This window comes from Coffea arabica, chromosome 2c, assembly GCF_036785885.1.
Source record: "Coffea arabica cultivar ET-39 chromosome 2c, Coffea Arabica ET-39 HiFi, whole genome shotgun sequence".
Lineage (NCBI taxonomy): Eukaryota > Viridiplantae > Streptophyta > Magnoliopsida > Gentianales > Rubiaceae > Coffea > Coffea arabica.
This window is the reverse complement of record NC_092312.1, coordinates 6,791,419-6,814,723: the sequence shown is the minus strand read 5'-3', so window position 1 is coordinate 6,814,723 and position 23,305 is coordinate 6,791,419. Positions and strand designations below refer to the sequence as shown.

The following is a 23,305-nucleotide window of genomic DNA, read 5'->3' as shown; positions in this document are numbered from 1 at the left end:
TCGTAACAAGTTTTTAGTTCTCACAATTAATACTCCCTCCCTTCTTTATAACTGACGTTTAAGAAATTTACTCTAGTGTACTTTTATCTGTCGTTTTATTATCCCCATACAGTATTAATTATTTTTTCACAATTTTACCCTTTTACCTCTCTTTTCCAATACATGGTTCTTAATTATTACTCCTAGTAATTATTGCTTCTCTCTTTGTAACAACCCTAGTAATTATCTGCCCCTCCATAGGTGAATTGGACAATTAATGAGGGTACAAAAGGAAAGTAGTATACAGATTTAAGCAATGAAAAACTTTTCTTAATTGGTGTGCAAAACCTTAAACATCAGTTATAAAAAAAAAGGGAGGGAGTATTTATTAGCTACCATAATGAGAATTACAATCTTCTACATTTCATAATAAGGTTTAGCTTACATCCTAGCTAATTGGACTCTATAGAAGCATCCTTACAAGGAGTCAAGACTCTGCCTCAACTGTGATTTGATACTATCATCAACTTATAAATAATTGTTTCATAAAAAAACTTATAATTAATAATAATTTCTATGACTCTTGAGTTGCAATTATATTCTTACACCGAGTCAAAAGTACGGGTCTCAAACACGTTATAATAGCAACTTCGCATTGATTTCACCAGAAACTTCTTATCTTACTATGACATATAGCTTCCTTACCTTTCTACATGTTTCTACCAAAAAAATATAAGATATCACAATCACGGAGAATATGAGTTTGACCTAGAGGCGGAATAGAGAGTTACCGCATAAGATTCATGGCTGTACCAGTCTAATTCATGTATTCTCAAAGCACAATGCTCATATTTTACCTCTCCCGCAAGTATTTACGTATTTAGCTTCCGTTAGCTCCATACTTTTGTCACCCTGACCATCCTTCTATTTAACCCTCCGAAGATCCGCGTATAAACAAATGAAAGCAGACCAAGATGCTTGCTCACTCCGTCCATTCATTGCAAATGAAAAAACATTGCACCAGAAAACACACAAGCTTCAATTCCTCAAGCTTCAATTCCTTCCTCTGGGCTCTGACCAGAGTGCATAAACTATAAATGACTGGATATTTATAACTCAAAACTCTTATGCGAAGATACACTGGTAATGAGAACTAAACTGGGTAACCGCATATGATCCAGTCTAGCTCGTTCACAAAAGAGAAGACAGAACTAATATGGATGCACAGGAATGAGTTCCAGAGCACCAGGCGACTATCCTGTAAACCGACATGTCACATATACTGACGGTTCAAGTATTTACACAACTATGTTTACTCAATCATCATCTAGCAAGTTTGCCTAAATGTAACAGATACACGTTTCCCCAAAATTTGCTTCAGCTGATTGCCAAAGCAACCAACCTGACATTCTTTCATGAACATATTGTTAGTCCAGCTCGATTCCTTTTTCTTTGGCAGCTTTTTTAACAGATCCCACATTTCCTTCAGTCTCGCATAAACGGAGATAAGATTTCCAGAGTTTGATGGAAAACGGATATACGGATACAGCTTTCTTGTGAAAACTCTCCTGTATACACTTAATGTCCGTCAAATCATGCAAAACATCTGCTGCTTCCACCCATGCATATTCTGGTGCTATAGGAACAGCATGAAAAAGTGCATTTACCAAGAGTGAACTTGCCCAGAAAGATAAACTGGCAGAGCACTTTGTGGCATTGGAACTAAGCTTTTTGCAGACAGAAAATGCAAGCAAATAATTAGAAGGCAGAATCTCCATCAGGGCTTCCACAAAGTCCACCAAATCCGTCACTTTATCACAAACACGGGGTAACAGAGTAAGACCGTACCATACTTCAAGAACCAAGCTCATCAAAGAAAAGTCAGCTGAAGCTGGACTCAACAACTTGCTGACAAGCTGTCGGGCAACAGGCTTCTTGATTTTTTGAATGAAATCTCGCGACAGTGGTTCTGCGCCAAGTGAAGCTCGAACATCAACCAGATGAACATTCAGAATGTTCAATATGCCTTTGAGATGAACCACCCCCTTATCTCTGATACTACCTATAAGCAAAAACGGGACAAGTTCTCTCAAACAATGCTGGTAATTATCAGCGGCAGCTGCCTTCAGTGCCAGATCTAATGCAGCTTGAGCTTCGGATTGATTGTTCTGCAGTAATTTATACAATGAAAGATTGAGCATCCCGAACACAGTGTCATTCTGACCACAACTCAAAAACCAAGCATGGAGATCTGACACTGAAATTGACATCAGTGAACTATCTGACTTCTCATCTTTAGCTTGCAAAACTCCATAATCAGAATATCTTGCCTCCAGAACAGAATGAAACCATTGGTCCATTAAGTCCTTCACAAAATCAAATTTCCCACTCTGGAAGACACATCCAACATATTGATTCCAAATACAATGAATGCCAGGAACTTCATCCGGCCAGTTTCTAAGAGCTTCCTCAAATCCATTAAAATTGGAGCCCCCCAAGTCATATTCAGCCCGAGCTGACATCAAAACAAGTTCTAAACATGACGGATACAACTTGATATATTTTCCAAGCAAATTTCTACTGCATTCGAGGCCCTCCAGGACCGATACACATCTAACATGGTTGAGAGCAAACAGGTGTGCAGCCCTTAGAGTTGTTTCATTTTCAAGTGATTCATGATCCATGTACAATGCTAGTGAATCAACAGCTAATTCCAAGAGTGAAGCAGCTTGTTGCTTCTCATCAGATCTTAAAGAAACCGAAGGCCACTCTATAGCAGAACATTCTTTCCTACATTCAAATTTCTGTACCACAGCATCAGGCAATTTCTTATATAGAAGTATATACACACAACAGATCCAGAAGATGAATTTGTCACAAATGGTCAGGCAAGTAACAATATCAGGAAGAGAAAGTTGAAGGTTATTGTCAGATTTCTTAGAGGACAAAAAGAGCCCAGAGATCTTCTCAAGGGCCATACCAGCACTGCCAGACATGCACAAAAAATTCATCATCTGCAGAAATATATCCAAAGTGCAATGGCTTGCGCGCATGGCATCTCCATCAGAAGTAGACGTATGGTGAGAAAGAGCCAATAGGGCAATATCATATGCAGCCAGCCGATCATCAAGCTGTACACGACTGTTAATGTATAAAAGCCAGAGTTCATAAGATTCTTTGTTGTATTCAACCTGGAAATCAAATAAAGCAGTTCATAAACTCCTGGTACTGAAATAAACACAAAACTGGAAACCTAGACAACAATAACAGAAGTTTGGTGAACAAGTGATATTTTTCCCCATGAAGAACAGGGACGATTGCAAGCAAGACTAATAAATATCACTAAGGTCGTCATAATGCACCTCTGTTTTTAATACCATGAATAAACAACAGGAAACAAAGAGAGAAGAAAGAGTAATCCAGGAACTGGGACAGGGAAAATAGGGCAAGAACAAGAATATATTCAAAAAAAGAAAGACAGAAAAGAAACAGTACTAAATGTTAATAGTTTGTTTATGACCATTTAGCAAAAATGGTAGTGAATATCAAATCCTGAAGACTTTGATATTGTGAAGACCTTCTATCTAAATAAGATACCTTTGCTCTCATCACGCCTTTATTTTCATATAAAACTCATAGAAATCTTTCAATAATGACACGGTTATATCAAACATTGAATCCAAAAGGCACAACTGAGGAGTCTCGAACTTCCAATTCTTCATTGTATAGAAAATAAAAGAAACATACATACCGCATATCGGAACAAGTCATCCTTTACAATTGCCTTCTGATTACTGTAGAAAATTTGCAAGTAAACTATCCAAAGAACTGCAGATGTGGGATTGTCCTCAATGGCTTGAGCAAGAACTTTAAGAGCCTAAATATTTTAGATAATGGAATGAGAACAAAATCCTTCCAAACTGAATACTCTGGTCCAACTCAATAACCATTTAATACCTGCATCCTTGCTTTATACTTGTCAGCCTCCTGATTGAAATTAAGGAGAGCTATTTCCAGGGATTGGTCAGCATCAACGACACATTGATCAATTTGACCCTAAGAAAACCCCAAGAATATGTAAGTTAATTGCTATATACCCATGAAAATGAGAAAACAATTCATCTGGAGAGCCTACCAAAATTGCAATATTAGAAGGTGTACTACACTGAATTAAATGCAAAACGCTAGCAGAAACACACGCTAAACTAGCACAAAGTAAAACAAGAATCAGTTGAAGGGGAAGGAAGACAGAGTTCTACAAGGAGCAAAGGAAAAAAGCTAGGCGGATCCTCATAATTCCAGCATGAGCTACCCCACTTTAAGTATAAATAGATTGATATGAACAACATCTACCATGAGAATCCAAGAGAGTGCATAAGCAACACTACAAGCACAAATCATAGGTAATGACTTCATGTGTTCCAAAACAGAAATAGATATGAATGCCAATAGCAAACACTAGGGAATTGCTGTCTTCTAAGCAGATATGCACTGAAAGTTAAGGAACCTAGGAGTGCTTGTCTTTCCAGTATTTTGTTTTAATAAAATAAACACTTCAAGTATTTATCTGCTTATAGATCCTGTACCACAACAAAATTTGATGTTCCAAAATGAAAAGCAAATTGGAATTGACATCTCAGAAGAACATTTTCAAGATTTACGACATTAACGAAGTTACATTTTCTGTTTAGGAAAGAGGGAACACAATATAAAGACTCCATTAAAGATTAAACTCTAGAAAGGCAGAAACATGAACATTCACCAATTCCTATACTTTCCTATCCAAAAGATCAACTCCATGAAAATAAGCATTCCACCTCAAAGCCAAAAGGCCGGCAGTAATTCAACAATCAAGTAAATGAAATTGGAAGCCACAAGGATGAGGACTCATAAACAAACTACCCAAAGAAGGAAAGGATTCTTTGACAAACCAGTGTCCCATTTCTGTTGTTAAAATAAGATGTCTGTCTATTCCAGCTACAGTGGACCTCTATACGAGCTTGAGTGCCATGCAAAAATGGCTCATTTGATTGTGAAACCATCGGACACAAACTAGACAAAACCAAGAAAGCACTGAAACACTTCCCCCAGCATTGTCCATAACCTTGAGATGAAGTAGGTATAAATGATTGTGAATCAGGTTTCAGAATGTCTAAGCTGACAACATAAGTAGGGGCAGCTAAATCAACGTGATTCAGAGACTTCCTACGCACCATAGCACCGTCAAATTGTTCCCTGGGTGATTGTCTTCTGACCTGAACAACTACAAAAGAAAAACAGACATTGTATAAAAAAGAATTTCATGATTCATATTAGAGATTAAGCGAACTTAACATTACCAGAATAATCAGTACTATCATGTTTCATGTTGTCACAGCAGTAGTCTCTAACATGCTGCCAAGAACACTCACTGTTGTTGCATCTTCCTCGGAGTTCATACATACAAAGTGGCCAGAATGGGTCAATAGCTAGATTGCAGGAGTAATACCCACTTTGTCCAACAAATAAGTCGATTGAAGTTTCAGGCAAATCCAAGTTTGATATACTAGGCTTGCTTTTACAAGTGACCCAGTTATCCTCATTCTCCTCATCAACATCGGATATGAGCATACCTCTACTTGCATTATTGGACTCTAGCACACTGCAAAGTTCTATGAACTTCAGGGCACTAAATGCACTCTTCATTGACGGCAAGAGAAAAGTGCCAGAGGTTTTAAATTCTTGACTTCCCAGAGAAATACAACTACCCATACAAACATCTTGGGAGGAAGATGCATGCTCTGAATGCGGAATATCAAACTGGTTGTTAATCTGGACTGGTAGTTCAGGACATCTTTCTTCCTTGCTATAATCTGTACCAAAAGGAGAAATTGTAAAATCACAGAAAATATCAAGTTACAAAAATAAAGATCATAAACCAGGATACATGACAGCAAGAGTCAACATGTACAATTACAAACATCTGAGACAAAATGGATCATCGAAGTCTCCACTTGGTAGACATATCAAAAGGAGAGGGGGAGGGGGAAGAGAGTCTCCGCACGGTGCAAGTCACATAATTGGCTTCCAATCAGATGAAAGCGAGTTTGTCATACAGCATCGAAAACAACGTTTACTGGAGAGAGAGGTGGTGACTGCACAAATAGATTTCTTCACTATTTATCCAAGATTTAATTAGAGAGTCAAGTCAAAAAATAAATCTACACAATGGAATGACAAATAGCAATAAATAGAACATTTGCAAAAGAACAAAGTAGCAGGTGTACTCTGGAGTTCCTTACAGTAAGATAAAATTTCCATTCTCATGACTTTGGACTTCTTTAATGCTCTACCCAGAACTATTGAGAAAGGATCACAGGACAAACAGGTAAATCCTCAAGAAGAAATATTACCTTCATAATCTGAATGTTTGCCATTCTCTGCCTCAGACAATGGTACATCTGCAGTATCAGTCTCCATCATCTGTCTACTGTCATCATTTTCATCATTTCTTTCAACTAAATCTTCCGTGCCCTGGGTTGTCCCCTTTTTTGGCAATTTTTTTGTCTTTAGCTTTTCAAAGAGCTGTGACCTTAATGACGCTTCAAGAAGAAAACAGTCCTGAGAACTATCAAATGGTGGTTGTCTTTCAGACTCCTCATAGATGTCCTTTTCCCTATCTTTGTTGAATTCTGATGTTCTTTCAGATTCTATATTTTCTTGAGCAGATTTATGGTTAAATTCAAATATCTCACCTTCCTGATAAGATGACTGACTTAAATCACCAGAAGGGGAGCAGACACCATTTGACACAGGTTGCTTGTGACCCTCTGAAGGACTTCCCTCACGCTTGGAGCAAGGATCAGATACCAAGTTCTGCCCACTCACATGCATATTAGACAGGTTCTGATAGTGATCGTTTGCAGGAGGTACATTACTATCATAACCACGTATGCCATTAATATCAGATCCAGTGTGCACTTGATGGCTGGATGCGGGTATTTGATGCTCATTAACATCAGAAACATAATTAGAAGAATCCAATTGGGTTTCTACCTGATCATGCTGTCTTAGGGAGACAACCAAATTTGGGTTCTCCATCATGAGAGATCGAAGCTGTGCCGAGTATAATTCCCTTTTACTGTAGAGTTGAGAGCATCTCGCATTAGCTTCAATCAAGGCTCTCTGGGCCTTCCGATAAGCCATAAGTGCATTTCTTTCTTCTATTTCACATCGGCGCCGATGCTCTTGTGCATCCTCTATTTCCTTATCTTGCAACTCCTCATACTCCAGCAGTGACTGCAAATCCATGTTATTCCCCATCATGTTTAACTTGTCCAAACCATTCAACAAACTTGGATTACTCAGACTTGCCTTCTGCAAGGAAACAGAAAGAGATAATCAAAATAGAATGTGAGGCCCAAGATTTTAAAAGTAAATAAATAAAGCAAAAGCTGTGGTACAGAACAAACCTGTAAGTTACCATCAACAAGATACAGGCTAGATGCCTGAACTTTGTCATCTGATTTTAATTTGCTCACTTGGTCACTAGATTTTGCTTGATCGCTATCACACCTTTCTGTTAAATTAGTGCCAGATGTAACATTGTTCTGGATGGACACTTGCACATCATGACGAGCATACTCCTCGGGATCCAACTCCACATTGTTCTTAAGAGTAAGAAAAGAGAATGACAATGCATACGTAAAACTGTATATAACACAAGTCTGGACTCACACACCTTGATATGAACGTAAAACACCTTCCCACCCAAAACAGAATTGTTTAACACAAGAAGCTTCAGAAAAATAATAAATCTTTCAAGTATAGACAGAATAAAGGAAAAGATTCACTGAAGCTTTTTAGCTTTGTGGCAGACATGGGACTGCAGATTTTTGGAGGAATTGGAAATTAAAAAAAAAAAAAAAAACCCACATTCTATCCCAAATTTAAGAAACAGCTATGACCAAATTAACTATATCCTGCTTTGTTTTTCAACTCCCCTCATCTGTTAAGCTCCCACAAAGACACAGATCAGGAAAATTAAAGAAGAAAGCACACCACAACAAAACAAGCGAAAGATCGACTCCTAATTACATCCATATACCAATATGAGGAAAATTGGGACAAAAAGGATTGCAATTTCATTAAATAAGCATCAGTGCTCGAGAAGCTATAGAAAAGCTCTGTTTTACAATAAAATACACAAGCAGATCCATTGAGGACCGGAGATGGTGTGGTAGGAACAGGCAGAGATATCAGCTCTTCCACCACCATGTTCATGAGATTATAACAATAAACAAGAGATCTGCTTGAGATTCATATACACAAGTTGTCGCACAGACTAGAAAGAAAATGAAGCTCCTTGATTCAGCACTATGAGATCAAATAGCTGATACCACACCACAAGAGACCTTATAAAGAAATTGCTAAGACATTCCTCAGAACCCTAGCCAAGAACAACTAGTAAAGTAATTATGGCATGTTTGGTGAATGAAAGACGTAAACATCAAGATTCAATCATATAGAAGTATGGTCTGATGGTAGGGGGTAGATGTCCTAATTCAGCAAGTTAAAAAGTACAACCAAGAGAGAGGAAAAAATAGAAAGAAAGAAAAAAAAAACCAATATTTATGCGGCTACTACTAAGTTTTTTCCATTAACAGCTAGGAGAATAAATCTCTCCCAACTAAATTATAAATACCCAGAATTACTCTAAGACCAAGCTGAATATGGAGGAAAAGATCACAAAGGACAACTTGAAAGAATTTAAAGTCACATACAACATTAAGCTATTTGTTTCAGCTTTAAAAGGCAAGGCAAAACTTCAAAGATCAGTGCATATCCATGTATTTTTTATATTCCAGACATATTCATAGGAAAAGAGCAAGTCACGTGGCAAAAACATAGGTAGATGACATGGCCATGTTGCAACACCATTGCATGCCATTAACAATTGGCTCTTAGTTGAACTTTGCCTCATTGCTCTTCTACAGGTAGTAACCTTATTCATTATTCTAACTGGTAAAATTGAACTTCAAGATATCAAAATAAGCATGTTTGGATCTAGAATAAGCCAATTTTTAGGCTCTGCACATCTCTAAAAATAATGATCAAAGCTACCAAAAGACATATATAGGATATATATCTGTGTCTTACTGATCTATTTGGAAAATCACCAGTCGCCCTTTTTCCTATTTGCCCAGATTGTTTCAACCAAATTACAGGATCGCCTTGTTTAGGATTCCTGGCACACTGTATGTTAATAGCAACAGTACTATTACCTGCATAATAATTATCACGCCATTCATTAGGCATCTCAAACTGTGCAGTATGCTGCCCAATCCCTCCCCCCCCCCTTCTCCAAAAGCAAAGCATTGAAAAAGAAAATTAAGCACTTACCCGCAATAGCAGTATTAAGAGGATTTTCTAATGAAAGAGAGTCCCTCGCCTCTGACTGTTTCTGCACTCCAGAAAGCGATGTACCCAACGAAAGTTTTTTGCTACGATGATCATGATCATCTACACTCTCTTTACCACTATTATCCACCCTAGACTTTCCTGATGTTAAAATCGGCTGCAGAGAATGAAGATTATTATCTAAATCTAGCTGGCTACACTGTGGTTCTCCAGTTTTTAGGCGCTTCTTGTCAGCTTTGTTAAACTCACCGCGCAAGTCAAAACCTGAGTCTTTACGAACCCTGTTCCCAGGATTGCCAGGGTTTTTAAATTTACCATCACTACCTGATCCACCAACTGAATTTTTAGTTTGCTGGGTTGACTTGAGCTTTAACTGACTTTCTCGGATTGCAATTAGCTGTCTTAGGTCTTGCAGTTGTCTTTTGTTAGTATTAACATGTACAATTGATTTCTGCAAAGACCCATGATCACTGGCTACCCCTTTCTGTGCAGTACTGAAACTTCTAGAGCTAGGCATTTGTCTACAATTCCATGAAGTTGCTCCATTGACAAATGGGCGACTAGGAAAGGCTTCTCTGTTGACTAATCTAGCTTTCTTAGTTTTATTTTGAAGCAACTTCTGCGACCTTTGGAGAGAAGATACAGGCGGTCTGCCACTTCTATCTACTCGCTGTGTTTGGTCTTTAGTTGCCAGGGTATTACGCCTGCTATCATCAGAATCACTGCCACTCTCATCATCTGAAAAACTTATGACAAATGGCACAAATGGTCCTCGATTCTTCTCAGAACTCTTGAGATGGTCTGACTGCTGAGAAGCTCTAGAAGATAGACCAACCATGCTTGCAGACTTGATGGCAGGATCATGCTGTTCTGTGAACAAAAAGCAACTAATGGAGTTGGAGAATCAAGCAAGCAAACTACACTAAACAATAACATTCTTGTCCCTTCCCAAGACACAGAAAGAACCTCCAACAAATGCGCATAAAATTTAGTCATCGTGCATAACATAATGGGTCTATATACACATGCAAATATCACCACCGAGGAGTAGATAGTGGAATCCCAAAGTACTGGACCAAACAAAATTCAGACTCGAAAAGCTGGTTACTGTACATATGGCATTTCCAAAAGGAGTTTTTATGATTCTATACAGAGAGACAATTATCAACTTCTACACATGGTAAAAGGTCCCAGAAATTGGGGATTAGAGCATGGATTCCGAACAACCATTATATAATGACTTAATGCATTGTCCGCCAATTATTTAAAGAGAACAGTTGCATACCAAGTAACTAATCGTCCATCCAGATTATATATAGTTACCCCAAGAAGGTTAAAAACAATTAAACTCAAGGTGTAGTAAACGTACCCCTCTCTGCATCCTGAATGACCTTATCTACTGAAGAAGCTTCAGCAGAATCTGGCCAATCCGTCTGAGCAGTATCACATCCAGCAAGATGAGATGCAGATGCAGTAGCATGGAAGTCCTGTAGGATCAAATTCACTTCCTAAGGAGAACAACTTGGCTAAATTCCACCTCCTAAAAGCAAAAATAAATAAAGGTGCCGTGACCAAAAACCTATTCTATTGTAGAACGACAATTATTAAAGTCTGCATGTATTAAGAAAGCCCTAAAATCAAATCTCCACAAGCATGCATATCAAAAAACTGAATGTCACCAACAACTCCGCCTCTAACGTTTAAAAGAAAAAACAGAAAAAAAGAAAAGCAACAGAACAACACAAATGCAAACTAAACAGAACAAACGTAGCCCTCAAATAACAGGGCTTCTTCTTAGCGTTCGAAGACTAATAAATTTTTTTTTTAAAGTAAAATTACCAAAATCAACCAAAAAGAAAATCTCATACTCAACCATTTTAATGGAAGAAAAGTAACAAATGTTTCAGAAAGTCCTACAACTAAAGCAGAAAATAACAAAAGATTTACTCGTGATTCATACAGGGAAAAGAAGAAAGGTCCATAATTTCCAGCAGCGATGCAGGTGATAAGTTCATAGCTCAGACTGAAACATAAAATTAGGGTTTGAAGCTAGAGAGAATACATCGTCGTCATCATCAGAGGAAGAGAGTTCGCCTTCTTCTCTGCTTTTAGAGGAGTCATTAGCTGCAGCCTTAGCCTTGGAATTAGTAGCCGGAGCGAGCTTTTCCCCCCTAGCTACAGCAACTCTCTGGCCGGCTTTTTGGGTAGAATTGTGGTCGTCGTCGTCGTCGTCGCTGTTATTCTTCATTACTTCATAGCTTTCCTCCATTTCTCTCTCCAACTCACTTTTTTTTTTGGGGGGATGGGGGGGGGGTCTTGTTCTATCTCTCTCTTTCTACATCGGCTTTGGCGGTTAAAAACTGTGAAATTGGAAACCCCCTCACGAAATGCAAATTTATGCAAAAAAGAATAAAAGTGTTATGGAGGAAGGATGGTGGCTTCTTCTGGGCGTTCTTACTGTGAATTATGACGTAGTAACTAATTTTGGGCTGCGGTGGCCTCTTTTTTGTCGGCATTTACGGAGGTCGCAGGTGGCCGCCTTTGCCTTCCTTCTTCATCTTGCTTGAATACGTGATTGCGGGAGAACTTCTTTTTTTTTTTTTTTTTTTTTGTCTTTTAGACAAAAGAGAATTTTGCTTGCGTCTTAATTAGTTGATTTTTTTATTTTTTATCTTTTTAATTGACTTTTTATTTCAGGTGCATTATGTCACCCAAAAAAAATGCTAATGTATTTTAAAAAAATAAAAATCGGTCCAAATACGCTTTCCGCGCCAAAAGGGAAACATTTCCCTAGATCCAAGGCAGCCCAATCCTCAGCACACCGTGAGGTTGTATTAGGTGGCGTTTGATTCGCACATCGGAATTGGAATCGAAATCGGATATTTTGGATTTGGAATTAGATTATTCATTTCAATATATTTATTTGGTTCAAGTACCTGAAATGTGTATCATTATTATAGTTAATGTTTGGTTCGTCGACTCTTTTGGAATAGAATATAATAAATTATTATAAATCACATCGTAAATGATAGTTATTGCTTCTTTGTAAATGGAATATAAGAAATTTTTACTAATTAAATATGTTAGTAAATTTAGTCTAACTGATTAATAATTTCTATTAGTAAATATGTATAATTATTAGTATAATTGATAATATTAATTATATTACATAAATTAATATACAGTATATAATACATATAACTAATAATTATTATTATAAGTTTGTAACTAATTAAATTAAATATTATATATAATTAAATATAAATATGCAAATGTTATAATATAAATATATAATTATAATTATATAATATATACAAAAATTAATTATATAAATATAATATATATTACATATTAAATATAGTTATTATATTTAAAATAATAAATATAATTATAATTATATAATTTATTAATATTATATACATGTATTTATTATAATTATATGCACATATAATATACATTTATAAATATACATATATATTATAAATATATTATTGTATAATATTAAGAAATTTATAATATATATTATATAAATATAATTATATTTAACTAAATAATTATAATATATATTTATATAATATACTAATATTATAATAAAATAATAATTATAATAAAATTTTATAATTATAATATATTATATATGTATATATTATAATATAATATAATACAATATAAATATAAATATAAATATAAATATATATATATATATTAATTATGCTAAATATTATGTAATTATAAGATTTTGGAATCACACTTGGGTTTTGGACAAAACCCACCCTTTTACTAAGGAATAGAGGGATACCAAATTTTTAGAAATCATTCCAAAATTTCAATTTCCATACCAGTGAACCAAACGTCAATTATGGAGTTTATTTCATTCTTTCATTCCGATACCCTTTTACCAAACGCCCCTTAGTAGTGTCTCAAGTTTCTATTATGCCGTTTCATTTAATTACCAGTATTAACTGCTAAAGCAATGGATTAGTGCCAATTAATTGCAGGTTGGGATAATTGTTCATGAGTGTTCGTTTAAACATATCTTCTCTTAACCTTTGATATCTACTATTTTGTGTCAGTCTCTGGAATTTCACGAGTATAGTTTACCTATTTAGTTTTTACATACATAAGATTGTCGAAAATAGAAGTTTATTCGAAAAAATTATTCACAACAATACTATAGTACTTTTATAATATAATATATATGAAATAAAATGATGATTAGAAAATATATTTATGATATAAGTAAAATAATCATTTGCAACTAAACTGACATTTGTATACTAGTTAAAGTTGAAACCTTAAGAATTATATTTTGGACTCAATTCCCCCTTCTCAAACGAATATTCCAAGGGATAATTTCAGAAACCTCTCCTGAGGGTTTCTCTCCTGAGGTTTCTGACAGTCCCACCATCCTCCCCCCGTGGTTTCAAAAATATCACAAACCTCCCCCCGAGATTTAGGATTTTGTAACAAAATCAGTCCATGATGTCAAAAGTGAATATAAAAAAGTGTTTTCAGGAAAGAGAAGGAATTTTGTTTCCCTAAACGCTCCTGAGGTAACTGTACAAGGTATATTAGTGAAATAATGAAAATTAATAAAAATAAAAAATAAATTAGAAAAAGGGATAATTTCATATACAATGGGTTTGTTTTGATTGTAAATTATTTGACATATTTTTACTGTAACACTTTTTGTGATGTGATATATGTGAAATAAAAAGGTAATTGGGAAGATAAAAAGTTGTATTGGAAATTGTAATTGTGATGTAAGCAAATATATTTGGGGAAATAACCCACTATCCAAACAAACCCAATATGTTATTCATCAATAATATTATATCAAAAGCTTTTACTAGATGGTTATTTGTTCCAATTGCATATTAAATCGACAATTAGTGCTTATGAGAGTACATTAAATATTTAGTAGAGATGTAGTTTATTAGTTTGCTTCAATAAGTAGCATGTATATAAATACGCAGTGAATGTACAATCTGGTTGAAATAACGTACACCGTGTTATCGACCAAGTAGAATGCATAGAAATTGTTGAACATGCAGTTATTTGTTCACATGCATATTGCAATTAGTCATCGCATCAATATGCATAGTGCAATGGTATGTATACATTTGGAATGATTATTGGTGCTTTGACCCACTTGTGCATCTCCTTACAAGCTGCAGTGGGTATGTAAGTTTATCTATATGACTAATACTAATTTGCCTATAAACACTTTACACGGGGTGATCTATGAGGTATAATCATTTTATAAATATATACATTATATTATATATTAGTTATTTGACTGTGTATATCTATAAAATATAGTGTAATGGTACGCATAAATTTGACATGGTTAGGTGTTAAAAAAAGGGATAATTGCAGAAACCTCCCCTGAGGTTTCTGACATTGGCACTGACCTCTCATGTGGTTTGAAAAATTACACTGACCTCCCCTGAGGTTACTAATCCTTTACAAATTCAGTCCAAACTATTAAAATATTGTTTTAAGGAGTGAAATTAGAATTTTTTGCCAAATTTGTCCTTTGTACTACATGTCAAATGAATGACAAAGTACTACAAATCAATTAACAATTAATAAACTTTAAGGAGTATAGTTTATAGGCAAATACATTTACTTTCAAACATTTAATTTAATACAAATATTTACGCTCAAATACAGATTTATATTTACTTTCAAATATTTAATTTTTGTTAAATACAAAAACTACCAATCTCTCTTCCGTAAAAATATTAATATAACACTTTTTCAATTTTAGTTACAAACATTTATGTATTTAACATAAATTAAATGATTCAAAATAAAACACCCATAAAGAGTCAATACTTTACTCATGTAATAGATAAAAGCCATAAAAAATTAATACTTTATGGGTCATTTCTTTTAAAAAAAATATTTAATTTATATTAAATAAATAACCTACTGATTTCCTTTTTGCAAGAATATTACTGTAACACTTTTTGAATTTTACTTACAAATATTGATATATTTATCATAAATTAAATGTTTGAAAGTAAAATACTCGTAAAAAATCGGTACTTTAAATGAGTAATGCGTGTTTACCCATAAAGAGCCGGTAACTATTTAAAGTACCGGTTCTTTACGGGTATTTCACTTTCAAATATTTAATTTAATACAAATATTTACGTTCAAATACAGATTTGTATTTACTTTCAAATATTTAATTTTTGTTAAATACAAAACCTACCAATTTCTTTTCCGTAAAAATATTAATATAACACTTTTTCAATTTTAGTTACAAATATTTATATATTTAATATAAATTAAATGAATAAAATTTACATAAAGAACGAATACTTTACTCATGTAATTGATGAAAATCATAAAAAATTAATACTTTATGGGTCATTTTTTTAAAAAATATTTAATTTATATTAAATAAATAACCTACTGATTTCCTTTTTGCAAGAATATTACCGTAACACTTTTTGAATTTTACTTACAAATATTGATATATTTATCACAAATTAAATGTTTGAAAATAAAATACCCGTAGAGAGCCTGTATTTTAAATGAGTAATGTGTGTTTGCCCATAAATTATACTCTTTAAACTTTATTAATTGTTAATTGATTTATAGTAATTTATCATTCATTGGACATGTAGCACAAAGGGCAAATCTGGTACAAAATTCTAATTTCACTCCCTAAAATAATATTTTAATCGTTTAGACTAAATTTGCAAAGGATTAGTAACCTCAGGGGAGGTTAGTGTAATTTTTCAAACCACATGGGAGGTCAGTGCAAATGTCAAAAATTTAAAGGGAGGTTTCTGCAATTATCCCTTAAAAAAATGTATATCATGTTAGGTGTTAGTTATTTGACTATGTATACATGTAAAAGGGAGATTAGATATAGCGTAGAAAAAAATAATTACGTGAGTTTGAATGTATTTGTCTTGATAATCATGAAATATTAGCTGACTTGTGAGGGTATTTAAGTCTTTTTGACCATGATGATGTAAGAAATGGGACCTAAATTCTAACATGAGAGGTTTGTGATATTTTTGAAACCACAAGGGAAGAGAGTGAAACTGTCAGAAACCTCATGAGGGGGAGGTATATGAAATTATCCCAAATTTCAAATAATGATCATCTAGTGGAATTCATTTCTTTGGCTATAAAAATCCAAATGGCGGCTTACCCTTTTTTCCACGAAAGACCCTGAGGAATATAAATTTTGGATTCAATTCTCCCTGTTGAAAAAATTTCAAATAATGACTATTCGATGGATTTCATTTCTTTTGCCATAAAGGGCTTGTTTGGAAGTGAAATTTTTGGCCAAGTTTTTTAACTACTAGTATTTTAACAACTTTTGCTACGGGAACCCAAAAAATTTATCAAAGTTTTTTACTTACATACTTCAAAATAATACACAAAAAACTTTCCTTTCAACTTTTTTTCTTTTTCCTCCCCCACCCAACCAGCCACCACCTCCACCATCGCTTCCCACGCCGATAACTATTCCGGCCAACTTTTGCCAGCCTTCCTCCTTTTTTTTTTCTCTCCCTCCCCTCCCCCTTTGATCGATATGTTGGTTTCCAAAATCTCTTTTTTCTATTTTTTTTTCTTTCTCCCTCCCCCCTCCCCTCTTTCCCTCTGTCTTTCCCCGCCACCTTCTCCCTCCCGCAGTTTGGGGAGAATGAAAATTGCAAAAATATATGTATATATACACTCGACTGATGCTGCTTATTCTGTCGGCAAGATAAGGAGAGGAGAGGGAGATGGAACATTGGAAAAAAAAATCATTTCTGTTGTTGCAAAACTCATGCGCAAAACTCAGGTGGCGACAAAGGGAGAGGGAGAGGGAGTGGTGGCGGAGAAACTTTTGCAGGGGGCGGGCAAATAGGGTGGCGGGAGAGTTTTTGCAGGGGTGGGGGAGGGGGGTTGCGAGCAGAGGGGTAGCGAGGGAGCTTTTGCAGGGGTAGGGGAGGGGGTGGCGGGGCAGAGGGCGAAGGCGCAGAGGAGGGTGGCAGGACAGAGAAGAGGAGAAGGAGAAAGGGAGGAGGGAAGTGGCGGGAAGTGGCATTGGTGGAGTTGCTATTGGGGTTGGCGGGAGGTAATGGGGAAGAGGGAGGGGGAAGGAAGAAGAAGAAGAAGAAGAAGAGAGGAAAGAAAAGAAAAAGGAAAGAAAGAAAAAGAAAAAAAAAAGAAAGAAAAAAAGAGAAAAGGGAAAAAAAAAAGTTTTTTACCTTACAAAAACTTTTACAAAATTTTTCACCTTACAAAAACTTCTACAAAATTTTTTCAAAAACTTCTACAGTTACAAAATTTTTTCAAAAACTTCTACAGTGCACTGCAGTAAAGTTTTAGATAAATTCTCAAAAAACTCAGATTCCAAACAGGCCCAAAAATCCAAATTGTGACTTACCCTTTTTTTTCGAAAGTTTAGACTAAATAAATCGTGTATGAGTACAAATTGTGAGATTGCGCAGCGTAATACGAGTAAGCCTCGGAGTTTATAGCAAATTTGTGACAACAAAATTTTCACACTCACCAAATTGGTCGGCCAACATGATGGATTTCCTCAAATTAATAAAGTGATATATACGTTCAAATATGTATATATATTGCTTGTCATAATTGCATCCTATCATCAATAAATAGTCTAACAGATCTTAAACATCGAACTGTCACGGGTACGAATATCAGTTAACACGTCAAATAAATGCAAGCATGAAAAAGGAGCGACTAAAAGAAACGGAGCTCTAAACAAAAAAGAAAAGATGCACTAAAAAAGGAAAGGTTACATTCGGATTTCTGTAAGTGGCAACTGGCAACTTTCTTGCGAAGCAAGTTTATATCGGGCCTGCGTCTCTGTGAAAAGTGAAAACCGAAAACAAATTCAAAAATTAAGTCCCGTGAAGCTACTGCAGTACGGTACATTTTCAATTTCAAAGACGCCCATCAGTTTCACCTTTTCTACCAAACTCAACCCTGAAAGATCTCCTTTAATGCACTAAATCCAAAAAGGGCAAATTGGTAATTTAAGATACCAACAATTGGATAAGTGATTGAAAAATTCGGGGTTATTTGCCTAAATAATCCAACATTTATTGAAAATTTTTAAAATGGTTCAAATTCTTGAATTCTTTCTGAAGTAGAGATTTCGTTTTTTTTTTTTTAAATAGCGATGAAATGTTCATTTGAGATGACGATTTAAAATTCTTTGTTTTGAACTATTTTTATCTTTAATTTTCTTGTTTTAAACATGTAAGGTCATTCTTTTGAAACTTCAAATAGTGACTTTTAAGCGGCTATTTCAAATAACGAAATCTCTAATTTTAGAGAGAATTCAAAAGGTTTGGGCTAACTTCAGAACTTCTAATAAATATTGGTTTATTTTGGTAAATACCTAGTAAAATTCGTGCTCCTAACTAATCACGTGAAATTTTGAATTTTTTTGTTCGCTTTTCATTTGTCACTCATAAACCCCCGCATAACAGCCACACTGTCCTAAAACCTCTTCTCCAATCCTCCTCAAAAAGAAGAACTAAAAAACCTCAATGCTTTTGTTTTCTTGATTGATACTCAAAAATGGCCGATCTTCTGGACATGTCCCTAGACGATCTTATCAACAGAAACAGGAAATCTGGAGGAGATCATGGTAATTTCAGAGGCCGCGGAGGAGGACGTGGCCGTGGCCTTGGCCAAGCTCACTGTATGAGTTCTGGTCCCGGCCCAACCCGCCGGACACCGGTCTTCGTTCCGTACCGTACGGTTCCGTACCTTCGACCACGTGTGGCTGTGACTTCAAGATCTCCGGTCACCCCCTCCTCCTTTTCTTTTTTACTAGTTTTTGCATGTTTTCCCGTAATGAAGGGATCTGTACAAAAAATGGTGGGGTTTTAAGGTTTTATTTAGCACTTAAAAATGAATGCAGGGGCTTTGGATGCTTGAAGAAGAAGGGGCTAGCAGTGGGACAAAACTCTACGTGTCCAACCTCTATTATGGGGTTACTAATGACGATATCAAGGTGCATTTTTTGGTTCCTCTTATTCCAGTGCTTGTCATTGTTGGCCTGTTTTTGATTTTTTACTTCATGGAGCATTTCAGCACAGAAATGTTCATTCAAACAAGGCAAAGAGAGAAAGAAAAGAAAAAGGGCTTGTTAGCTTGGTACTTTGTTGATCCTGGCTGATTTTATGTGGTTGAAATTTGGTTTATTGGTTCTTGATCCACCCTTCCTGGGCTTCTGGGCATCAGGACTTCTGCGAAGATTGGAATTAGTTCAGAAGTTTTAGTCATCTTTATTCTTGAATATGAAAATCTGGGCCCTGTTTCTGGCAAGTTGAAATAAGTATTTGGAGGGTTGGACTTCCAATTTTTTAACAATTTAACGAGAGTGAATGATGAATCCATGAAGCTTTGAAGCATGTATGATACATAATCTACTCTGATGGGCTTTGTTATTAGATTCGTTGCGTATTCTTTGCACGGAACGCAAGGTGAATATAAGGAAATACATCAGTTTTCGTGTGGGTATTTTCAGTTGCCTAAATGGAATCCGGAGCTCAGTTTCTTTTTCTTTCCCTTTTTCTTTGTCTTCAGTAGATATTTCTCTGGAGCTCATTTGCTAGTTGTTCCCTAGTTCTTTTGAGTATCACGCCTGCTTGCTTTATAATACATGCGCCACTCCTTTGATCATTAACTACGTTTACACGTTAATTGAGAAACTGCAGATTCAGAGGAATAGATAGTTCTTGTGTTTTACCTTGCAATTCTTCTCTCTCTGCTTTTGGCCAACTCCGATTCACTTTGAGAGATCAACTATTCGAGAATGTAAATTTTGAGGTTGTCTTGCCATATAGCTTTTTAATGCCAGAAATACACTGCTAAAGCAGAATGGATAAAAGATAAGCCGACTATGGGCAATGAAGTAGTTAGGTGTCTTTAGAAGCAATTCTTGCTTGTGAATAGAATCAGATGTGCATATTTAATTCTTTTCTCTTCAATCTAGTAAGCAAACAACATACATTTTATCTCATAGCAAAATGCTCGGATCAAGCGTTGCATATACGTAATCTTTTGCAGGTACTATTTTCAGATGTTGGTGAGCTAAAGCGATATGCAATTCACTATGACCGGACTGGAAAGTCCATGGTACATATATGCATTTGGTTACTTATATTTCATTGTGAAGATGTTTTCTGGCCACGAGCTTAGACAACATTTTTTGACTTAGGGTACTGCAGAAGTGGTATTTGCACGACATTCAGATGCTTTAAAAGCTATCAATAGATACAATGATTTGCTGCTTGATGGGAGGCCAATCAAAATTGAGATTATAGGAGTTGATTTTGTTCCATCTGCTGTGCCTCCATCAAGTGAAGGCGGTTTGGGATATCAAAGTGGGGCCTTCGGAAGGTATGTAACATGTCTTCATGTCTTTTGTATAGCTTGTCTTCATGAGCATGTCTTGTTATTTTGCTTCGGAATCTGGCAGTCTATTTGTTCTGCTGTACCACCTTTGTACCAATTTGCTTAACTGCATGTGGTAAGGGATTATTTTCTTTAATATCAGCAATTTTGTTGTTACCCAATGAGCTGACATCTCTTATCTGTCTCTCTCAGAGGCATGATTTTTGTTTTCTATTCCGTTTAATCATTTGTTTATTTCTACTGGTCTCAAGGGACCTCTTATTTCCCCTTTTCTTTTTGGTTTAATTTATTTTAGGTTTGCGTGGTGTGTGTTTCCAATCAGTTTTATTTTTGTTTTAGAATGTCCATTATCTGACTCTTGTTAAGTGCCGTAACTATGGATTTGACATGTTTGTCCTGGTACGACATGATTTAGTTGTTGAGATGAAGTTTATTGAGGTCCTCGAGTCCTCTTCTCTTTTATGGTACTACGCAATAGTATATAGGAAAAACTATTTTCTGTAATAAATAAGCATTTCAAGAAAGCCTACAATCAGTAAGATGGTGTCTTTTGCATTGTTTCATTGCCCTAATTATATATTGCGTTGTTCTGTTGGTCATTAACAGCAGGGATGGGTTTAAGCAAGCAGGGAGACGTGGACAGGAAGGTCGAGGAAAGAAAAATCTTGCTGAAAAAGTCTCAGCTGAAGCTCTTGATGCTGATTTGGAGAAATATCATGAAGATGCTCTGCTAAGCAGCTAATTTCAAACGTAAACATCCTTCTCTCCCCTACCCACTCACCCCAAAAAAAAAAAAAAGGAAGAAGTAGCTTAGTTCATAATTTTGACTTCCTGGTTCTTTTGGCCTTTTGGGGTGGTTCCGAACATAAACCCTTCTTGTGACTTGTACAAAGATGATTTAGTTGCATTTTGCTGAGGTTTTTTTTTCAAAGTAGATGGTTGCACTGAGAAATTAGCTGACACTACTATTATTTTACTCCTCCAACATTATGATGCCTTCTCTTGAATCTCGATAAACAAAGTCTACTGTTTCTAGTTTGAGTCTTTGACAATAATACCATGCTACAAGAAAGAGTTCACATGCAATGATGCTTAGTGGGGGCCAAAAACTTGTGTAACTTTTTTTTGGCAAAAAGGCTTGTGAAAGTGATTGTGCATAATCAGTTAAAATGTAACTTAAGCTTGCGAAGACGCTTCACTTGTATATCTTTTTCGCCCAAAAAAAAAAAAGAGTTTGCATTTGTTTCATTCAACTTTTTTTTTAATCATTGCATAATAAGTTAATTTTTGTTTCCTCAGTAGGAATAATAAGGTATTTAAGTTGTCAAAATTGGTATTAAAAGAAAAATGAGAAAAGAAGAAATAGGAAAAAGGGTGGGGCAAACTGAAAATTGAGATGATAGACAAATTTTGAAAAATATATAGCGGTGACCATGATCCATGCGAAGTACCTAATGCAAATGACACCTTTAACCTAGACTCGACTTTTCGTGCTATTATTTGTTGGGTTGATTGTTCATAAGTTCGCTTTGATCAAAGTCTGCTGTGAATCTCGTTCGTAAGACAATCAAATTGAAAAAGTCCAGAAACAGATCCAGGCAGGTATATAAAGCTAACAAACTTTTCCAGCTGTCTGACTGTTGAATATGCATTTTTCATTTTAACCCAGAAAAGAAATACAAAATAAAATAACTTTTCGTTCTTCTACGGAAGTGGACGCATGGTTCAAAGACTCGGCCAAAATCGAGTTGACCTGGCTGAGTCACGCGATGAATTTGAGTTAATGGATCGTCGAAAATTCAATCGAGTCACGTTTTTGAGAAGAATGAAAACGACCGAATCGCCCCTAATCATCCGAATTAACTCGAATTTTTATTATTTTTACTAATTTTTCTATTATTTTTGTTTATCATTTTTTTAAAAAAATTTTTAAAATATTAAATATTTCAAAAATTTATGTCTCCATGAAACTGCGACTAATATATCGAAACCGATATGAAACGATTCAAGCCACAATCGTGACTGCAACCGCAACTTTGAACCATGAGTGGACGCCGGATGCCGTCCTCAAAGAAGGCGGCCTTGGCTTTGATTCCTCGAGGTCATCGCGTGAAAAGTCCATCATGTTACCATACTTGCGGAAGATTTTATGAAAATTCACTTGGAACTTAAAAATACAACTTTCAGATTGACAATATGATTATGCTTCACGGAGTTGCAAGTAAATGTCTTTTATTACACTATGAACACGAAGCCAATCCCCATGAAAAACATCTAACAACGCTGCCTTTTCAAGACAAGAAAAAGGAATAGCTCGTTCCGCTCATACCCTTGCTTCTCTTTTTGGCCATTTGCCAGTTGATGAACTGAGATGAATCATCCTAGTCCAAGTATGCCGTCTCTTTACCAAGAATATCTAAGTATATACCAGAAAATAATCTCCGGCATTTTGTAATGACTCAAATAAACTAATTCAGGCATTTGAGGAACATTCTAATCTAACAGCAACATG

The 23,305-nt window shown here is 35.5% G+C and overlaps 2 protein-coding genes across 9 annotated transcripts; one reads left to right on the top strand and one right to left on the bottom strand.

Moving 5' to 3' along the window:
- Positions 1-994: 994 nt before the first annotated feature.
- LOC113725506 (uncharacterized) lies at positions 995-11,968 on the bottom strand. 7 transcript variants are annotated; one of them, XM_027248709.2, is made up of 12 exons: positions 11,441-11,943; positions 10,748-10,865; positions 9,361-10,248; positions 9,118-9,242; positions 7,431-7,628; positions 7,015-7,335; positions 6,372-6,834; positions 5,319-5,831; positions 4,911-5,242; positions 3,937-4,035; positions 3,731-3,856; positions 995-3,170 (listed from the first exon to the last, which is right to left on the bottom strand). In XM_027248709.2, exons 1-12 carry the CDS (start codon positions 11,645-11,647, stop codon positions 1,407-1,409), a joined length of 5,154 nt encoding a protein of 1,717 aa, XP_027104510.2. In that variant the 5' UTR covers positions 11,648-11,943; the 3' UTR covers positions 995-1,406. The 7 variants fall into 7 exon arrangements, with proteins under 7 accessions (XP_027104510.2, XP_027104508.2, XP_071930064.1 ...); XM_027248707.2 differs by having other exon boundaries at positions 6,372-7,335; positions 11,441-11,968; XM_072073963.1 differs by having other exon boundaries at positions 5,193-5,242; positions 6,372-7,335.
- Positions 11,969-18,844: 6,876 nt separating this feature from the next.
- LOC113721426 (THO complex subunit 4A-like) lies at positions 18,845-21,781 on the top strand. Of its 2 annotated transcripts, none has more exons than XM_027245549.2 (5): positions 18,845-19,176; positions 19,295-19,387; positions 20,446-20,514; positions 20,597-20,778; positions 21,403-21,781. In XM_027245549.2, exons 1-5 carry the CDS (start codon positions 18,949-18,951, stop codon positions 21,533-21,535), a joined length of 705 nt encoding a protein of 234 aa, XP_027101350.1. In that variant the 5' UTR covers positions 18,845-18,948; the 3' UTR covers positions 21,536-21,781. The 2 variants fall into 2 exon arrangements, with proteins under 2 accessions (XP_027101350.1, XP_027101349.1); XM_027245548.2 differs by having other exon boundaries at positions 21,400-21,781.
- The last annotated feature ends 1,524 nt before the right edge of the window (positions 21,782-23,305 follow it).